We start from the raw sequence: 8,291 nt of genomic DNA on the forward strand, positions 1-8,291 counted from the left end.
TAGAATATATGGTATATGTTTACAAAATAGAGATGCCGTAGACGAAATCTTCAATTGGGTTTTTTTTATAACAAATGAAATTGATGACGAGTGGTATTGTTCATTTATTCTTCAAGCACTTGCGTGTGCTTAAGATAAACACTATTAATATAATAAATACGAGTAATTAGTGGAGTAGTATTTTATTAAAAAATTAGATGAAGGTTGTGGAATTAATATGATTTGTAGGAACATGGCATAAAGAGATTTGTGTGATTATTTTTCAAGCAACAAGAAAACAATAATTTTAAGGTTTTTGGAGAATTTTAGATTATATTTTCCTTAGTGATCAAAAGTATATGCATAACGTATATATAAAAGATTACATTGGAATAGCTAGGCACAATATCTTAACAAAACATATGGTATACATTAATAATTGTTTAAAGCACATATTACTTTATTTGGAAATACTAGGGAAAAGATGCAACAAATCACACGAACTCAAAATCTACACACACGAATTTGTGTCGTAAGGAGTTGGAACCAAAATCAAATCATGTTTTCGCTTAAGAGTAGTTCCAAACTGCTCGCTCATATCAAGATCTTGATCGGACATCGGAAGTTTCCAATCGAAGTGATATAGTAGCGTTGCAAGAGGAAGTTCGACGTTAGCTAACCCTAACGACATCCCTGGACACATTCTTCTTCCGGAACCAAACGGTAGATATTCAAAATCCGTCCCCATCATGCTAATTGAATTATCACTAAACCTCTCTGGCATGAAACTTTCAGGATCGACCCAGTACTCTGGATCTCGTCCCATTTTCCATGTGTTAATTATAACTTGTGTCTTAACCGGGATTTCATATCCGCTAATTTCACATTTCTCTCGACACTCTCTAGGTAAGAGTAGTGGAGATGGTGGGTGCAACCTTAATGTTTCTTTGATGACTAGTTTTAGGTAGACTAGGTCTTGAATATCAGACTCGTGTATTTTTGTCTTCCCCTTAAGTACCTGCCTTACTTCGGCTTGCGCTTTCTTCATTACCCTTGGCGACCTTATAAGTTCGGACATAGCCCATTCAGTTGCTACGGAAGATGTATCTGTGCCTGCTGCAAACATATCCTGTAACATATATATAAATTTATTTATTAGGTGGAAACTTTTTGTGTAATTAAAAAGAAAGATATGAAAAGCATCCTCCAAAGGTGTAACATTGTCCAAACACTACCAAAAAAAATTATTTTTAAAGCTTTACCCCTTTAATAATTTTACATGTTTTTAACACATGTAACTGTCACACAGTTTTTATTACTTACGAGTGTCAAAAAGAAAAAGAGCCTATAACACTTGAAAGTTTCAAAATTTTAAAAACAATTAGAAATGTCAAAAATAAAGAATCTAACAATAGTAATATGTTATATATATTTTTTTTTTTCATGTTTCAAAAATTTTGACACCATATTTTTTCACGTTTTAAAGTTTTTGACGCCATATTATTTCACACTTCAGACTTATATTTACACTTTTAAGCATAAAAACTTATTTAAAAAGTGTCAAAGACTACAAGCTTGATTGCATTGAAATTTCAGCAAATAAAAAGGGAATATAATAAATAACTAAAACGGGTAAACACATAAAGTTTTCCACTTCAAGCTACCTGTATTTTTTTTTGGCAAAAAAACGATAACATTAAACAGTCTTTTCATCAAGCTACCCGTATTTTTACTCAAATGTACATATCTATTGATTGTTTCCGACCCTTTACCCTGAATATCCCTTATATCTATATCTATTTTGGTTAGAAAGTGTAATGAAATATAAATATACTACTAATTAATTAAATTAATTGATTACCAGCATGATTGCTTTGATGTTGTAATTTGTTATAGGAAACTGAAAACCACCATCATTTTTGATCCTTAATAAAACTTCAAGTAGATCTTCATCATCGTTGTTCTTCTGTTCGGTTTTACGTTGTTCTTCATGGTCGGATATGATGCTATCAAAGATTACATCCATTTTATCGCGCAACTTGATCACTTTTTGCTTTGTACCAGTAATCAATGGCAGTATTTTAATAGACGGAAACAAATCAGACAAAACAAAACCACTTGTTAATGAAATAAACTCATTAAGCAATTCAATTAACTTCTCTTGATCCTTGCATTTATTCCCCACCACAACTTTACACACAACCGTGTTTGTTGTCCCAAATATTTTGTCACTAAGATTAACATTTTTTGATTTTAGTTTAGTTATGAATTCAACAAGCTTCCATGACTCTTGTTCACGAACAGAACGAAAAGATTGAACTTTTTTCGCACTTAAAAGCTCTAAAACACAAATCTTGCGCATTTGTCGCCAGTAATCGCCGTAGGGCGAAAATGCGACGTCAACATTGTACGCAAGGATTTGAATAACAAGAAGATTGGGCCTGTTTGCAAAACAGAGATCATTTGTTTTCATGATCTCTTTGGCTACCGAAGGTGATGATATAACTATGGCTTTTATTTCACCAAGTTGTAAATGGAAAATTGGGCCTAATTTTTCGGCTAGTTTTTTAAGTGTTTTGTGTGGTTGTGTTCCTACATGGTGCATGTGGCCAATTATGGGGAGCTTCCATGGTTGTGGAGGGAGGTTTTTGTTTTTATCGACTGATTTGAATTGATAGATGATGAAGAAGAAGATGGTGATGAGGAAGTAAAAGGGATATTGAAGAAGCAGCTCCATATCTTCTTGTTTATGTTAATTGGTGGTGTATTGGGGTTTTTATAAGTTTTGAGTGGTAGGCACTAGGCAGTATGCAATAGTCTTGGTCGTATTTGGGCTTCGGTGTTAAATAATTAGTTAATTGTGTACTCAAAGTCTCTACGTCACGTGATTGTCACGAGGGGAAAAAAACAACTTTTCATTATCATTTCTTGTCCTGTTTGAGAAGATGGCTGGAAATTGTACTCTGTATTTGTTTAATCAATTAAACAAACTAAAAAAATATTAGTAGATATTTAGATTTAACAATAGAATAAACTGTTTATCTGATTTTCATAAATGGTGACGATGACGAGACAAGGTTTTACAAAGTTTGTGATATTTTTGGACCGTATGATTATGTTGTGACAATGTTGTGAAAAAAAGTAGTGCAATGGAAAAGTTGTTAAAGAGTGTTGTAAAAAGTTGTGAATAATGTGTAAATGTATAACTGAAAGTTAGTGAAAAAGATAAGAAAAAGACAAAAAGTTAGATTTAATTATCGTTTTATTTCCCCGATCAAACACAAACGACGCCTGGCTTTAGGGGTGTTTTGGCGTTCATCACCGTTCATTCTCGCGTAAGACTATTTTCTATAGTGATACATGTTGTGGGAATTTTTATGGAGTTTTTTTTGTGTGATGTGACAATTTCGTGTAGCTTTTGCGTTATGCGTCAATGTTGTTGAATTTTTGTGTGATGTGTCAATGTTATGAAAAAAATGTTGTTATGGTTAAGGTTATGGAAGAGGATTATGAAAAATGGTAAGATATGTCGTAATATATGATTAATAGTTGAGTAACAAGTTTGATGAAAAGTTAAATTAATAAATAAGAAATTAATTAAATATAAGTAAAAAACGTTGTTTTGGTTGTGATTTGACGCCACACACTACAAATATTTTGCCTTAAAAGGAACGTTGTGGGCATATTAAAACCATCCACCACTATCGAGGTGCTTGCCTGAGTGGTATTAAGGGATTATGAACTTTGAGGTCTTCCTGCTGGTGACCCGGGTTCGAATCCCGCCACGGATTTTACCTTCCCTCGCAATCTTCAAGTATGTGTGTTAGTGCTTGGTATTGTTCGTGTTGATGGGTTTTCTCCGAAAAGAGTATTCGTAGAGATGATCAGGTGGGTGGTGTATTCAAGTATGAGATTTCCTGCTTGGTACATATAAGCCCTCGTCTGTGACTATGAATGTCGCTAGAAAAAAATTAAGACAATCCACCGTGCAACTACAACGATCATCGTTTTTCGAGAGCTACGCCCAAAGTGGCCTTGATGCGACGTTATAGGCGGCATCGTTGTGAGCGTGGTAGGGGCAAACCATAGGGTGTTCAACGGTATTTTTGGTCATATATCTCAATATGATTGATGATGTAAAATGATCTATTGAGGGCAACATATATAATCTTAAATAATAAGATCATTTGTAGTGCAGCGTGAAGGCACCCGAAATGACACCATCACGCCACGATCATGCCATGGGATGGAATTTTGGTTGGCGTGATCATAGCATCACGGAAGGAGAAAGTTGGTGTGACTTGATTTAAACCAATCTGAATTTAAATAGATGCTTTTAAAATTTAATTAATTAAATAAAAATAATAAAATAAATTATCACAGAATCATCCCCCTATACCATTACAAACTTCATCACGCCATCATATCATCACACTGTCATATCAGCACTATACCCCATTACCATTACAAATGGTATAATAATAATTTTATTTTTTACTATATATATTACATGTCCTTTACATTTTTATATCACAATTTTTTTTATTTGTCTCACATATATTTCTCAAATATAAAAATAATAGATAATATATATTAATATTAACAAAATTACTTTTTATGTTATTTGTTTATATAGTTAAATAAGAAAAAGAAATTAACGTCCAAAAGATAATCAAATTGCCGATATTGTAAGTGGAAGTATATGGGATCGTAGACGGGAACGGTGTTAGATGGAGAAGATTTTTTTGATGAATTCAGGAATGGTAGTTTGATTTCGGATGGAATCGGAATTGTATCGACCTTTTCGTTTATGGCCAAAGTGGATGATGACGTCAACTACAACATCAGTGCTTGATTGTGTGTGGTCATATTCTACCATTTAGGTGGTTTTCATAGTTTCATTTACCTCGTTTGTATTTTTTAGTTGTTTGTTAGGTTCACGGTGAGACTCGATTTTAGTTAGTTTTAGATCGATGTCCTTGTGAAAATTGTTTACTTTCTTCGAGCCTCAATCGTGGATGTTTTATGTATCTTTGTTATCTTTTTTTTTTTTCGGTATTAAAATTTGCTATAAAGTTTTTGTTTTTTTTTCTCAAAAAAAAAAAAAAAAAAAAAAAGCCCTTAATTTCCTTTACAACTACACACAAACACAAGACCCGTTATAACTCTAGTATACCATTGTAACATTACAATATTGAAATGCAACATTTGATTTTATAACAACCAATGATCTAACTGTGACGAGTCAACAAAGTTGCAAATTCAACGCCCTATGGGGCCCGGTCAAGATGGGGTTGGTCAATGGTTTGAGTCGTTTATGACACCTCGTTTGATGGACGGACCTTATTAATTAATTATTAACTCTTATATACTATATATATATATATATATATATATATATATATATATATATATATATATATATATATATACTATATATATATATATAATATACTTTACTAAATGTGGTGACAAAATGTGTAGTTTTACTTATATTCGATTGTAGTTTTGTGTTTGTGTTCACATTACAACTGGTCCCTCAACTTCGGCTATATTTACACAACGACCTCTCAAGTTTACACTTTTTCAGGGGTGAAAAGTGTAAATATATAATTTAATTAAAATAAAAGAAACTAATTCCACCCGAATTTACAACGGGCCCTATCTTCTCGCTCGGTGCGAATTAAATTTTTCCGAGACCACCGTTCAATTCGGAAAAATCTTACGAACTCAACGAGACTAACTATACGCGAAACGGACAATCTTTAAAACAACACTAAACACAACGACAACCCGTATCTTCCCGCTCACCACGAGCTAAATTTTTTCGACGACAGGGTCAGACTCGAAATAATTTTATGAACAAAACGAAACTAACCACGTTCGAACGGACACTTTTTAAAAAACACTAAACACAACGACAGTCCGTATCTTTCTGATCGCCACGAGTTAAATTTTTCCGACAGCACCGTTACACTCGAAAAAATTTATTGAACAAAACAAAACTAACTACGTTCGAAACGGATATTTTTTAAAAAAACGCTTAACACAACGACATCTAAAACGGCGCTTAACACATGGCATGTGTTCCCCTCTGTAAATACACAACACTACGTTAAATATGAATACGCAGCCCGAAAGCCCCCACAGCAACGCGCGGGCCGGTCCGGACTTTTATAACTATAACTATATTTTATAATTTATAATAATTTTTAGTAGTGAATCGATTAATTATTAAAATATATGAATCTTTTAAAAAGTAAAAAAGTAAAACATCATAATTATACGGAGTAATATTTATGTATATCCGTATCTACATTTATATTTAGACCTTCTTTAACCGAGCGTGCTCGGTAGTGTGTTGCACCAACACGCCGGCGCTGTAGCGCGGCGTGTTGGGTGGAGAATGGGGCCGCGTGCTCCAAGTTAACACGTGAAATTCGAAGGCGTGTTGGGTAAAAATGTACATGTATTCGATTTATGCAACAGATATAATTTCTTCTTCTTCTTCTTCTTCTTCTTCTTCTTCTTCTTCTTCTATATATATACACGGATACACACATACAGATACACACAAACATATTCACACAACACAAACATATACACTTCTATATTTTATCAAAACATGATGTCTTCCACCAAACTTTCTCTTGACGTTCACTACGGGGGCCGAGCTGAGTACGACTGGAAATCGTACGTAGACGGGGAAAAAAAATCATTTGAAGATGTTGACGTTTCCGATATTGAAGATTGGACGAAGGTGTCCAAGTTTCTCCAAAAAGAAACACCATACGTATTTACGCAAATTGTGTATTTCGACGAAGAGCAGCAATCGTTGATGTTTCTGTTTACGGATGAGCAATGGGATGTGCAAAAAGAGCGAGCCAGGACACGACCATGTCGAATTGTCTTGTATCTTGTAAACATGGGCGTTACTCCGGTTAATCGGGAGCCCTCCGATTCGAGTAGCCTTGAAGAAGGTTACGTGAGTCAGGATTCTATTTATTAGTTTATGACTTTTATTTTTCGTATCGTCTATCATATCGTCTTTATTATGTAATCGTATCGCTTTTATTAATGTAATCGTATCGTTTTTATTTAATTTTAATCGTATCGTTTGTATTTTAATCGTATTTGTTTTCCTTTTAATTAATAAAATAATAGTATAAAGTAATTAATAAATCAATAAAATTGAAAGAAAAATGAAAAAGAAATAAAAAAATACCCCTAACACGCCACTCAGCACGCCACCTATTACCCAGCAACATGGCAGCACGCTCATCAAGCACCCCATCCTACCCAGCAACACGCCCATCATCCCCTTCAGGGATAAAGATGGTCTTATATATCTTTATAATATAAAGGCGTATTGATATCGACATAAAGAGAACTTTAGTATTTTAGAAATTAGTAAGATTCAATTCAACATATCCTCTTTTATTGGGTTAAATTGACATTTACAATGTAACTTCATCAATTTTCAAACAATTTTTTTAGTGTTTATCAAAGTACGATACAAATCTTGAACTCAACTTAACTGTATTTAATCATCATCAAATCTAATATTTTTTTTTTTTTTTTGAAAGGGAAAGTATTATTTTAACTCAAAGGATTACATACAAATGGGGATTCTTACAATGGAATGAATCACCCAAAAAAGAAACACGAACTCGAAACATTACACGAACAATTACAATATGAGTAGGTTACAAAGAGAGCAACTTAAGAAGACAACCAACAAACTAAGTATTTAGATAAACACTTGGTTAGAAATCCACGTGAGTCAATCTAACTTTCTATCTTTAACTCGAGACAAAATCCAATCGAATGATTTAATTTATGTCTATCATTGAGTTACTATTTAAAATAGAGGAATTACTTTTGTTATTACTACAAAAACTAGACTTCATCATCACCAAAATGTAATTTTAAACTAGTGTTGACTAAAGAAACGAAAAACAATGTCACATGTATACATTATGATGATTTACGAGTACATATTTTCTCTTTGCTTCTTCCTTGTTCTTAGGCAGCCACTACCGACCTGAATTACGGGTATGAACTTCATATTGACATGCACAACATTTGACGAGATTGACGCATTTGAGGCATCATTTTGACATGTACACGCTTGTTGTAGTACTTAGCAATTATCTGCGCATAATTAGCTCAGCGTACAAGCGTACAGCCGTAGGCCGCAGCCAATCTGCGCTCTTCAAGGAAGTTAAGATTTTCACGTAACGCTTCAGAGTTGTTCCGCTTTTCGCAGGCACGACAACTTCATATCCATAACTAAGCTTAATGTTGTCTCC

The 8,291-nt window shown here is 33.6% G+C and overlaps 1 protein-coding gene across 1 annotated transcript; it reads right to left on the reverse strand.

Moving 5' to 3' along the window:
• Window positions 1–389: 389 nt before the first annotated feature.
• Window positions 390–2,743, reverse strand: LOC139876687 (premnaspirodiene oxygenase-like). The gene is made up of 2 exons (XM_071864058.1): window positions 1,841–2,743; window positions 390–1,108 (listed from the first exon to the last, which is right to left on the reverse strand). The coding sequence occupies exons 1-2, from the start codon at window positions 2,714–2,716 to the stop codon at window positions 491–493; spliced, it is 1,494 nt and encodes a 497-aa protein (XP_071720159.1). The 5' UTR covers window positions 2,717–2,743; the 3' UTR covers window positions 390–490.
• Between the last annotated feature and the right edge of the window lie 5,548 nt (window positions 2,744–8,291).

This window comes from Rutidosis leptorrhynchoides, chromosome 11 (assembly GCF_046630445.1).
Source record: "Rutidosis leptorrhynchoides isolate AG116_Rl617_1_P2 chromosome 11, CSIRO_AGI_Rlap_v1, whole genome shotgun sequence".
NCBI lineage: Eukaryota > Viridiplantae > Streptophyta > Magnoliopsida > Asterales > Asteraceae > Rutidosis > Rutidosis leptorrhynchoides.

Excerpts from the sequence above, each read along its gene's own strand:
- LOC139876687 (XM_071864058.1), bottom strand. The coding sequence starts at position 2,716 with ATGGAGCTGCTTCTTCAATATCCCTTTTACTTCCTCATCACCATCTTC. Across the intron at positions 1,109-1,840 it reads ACATCAAAGCAATCATGCTG|GATATGTTTGCAGCAGGCAC; the intron begins GTAATCAATTAA and ends TATATGTTACAG.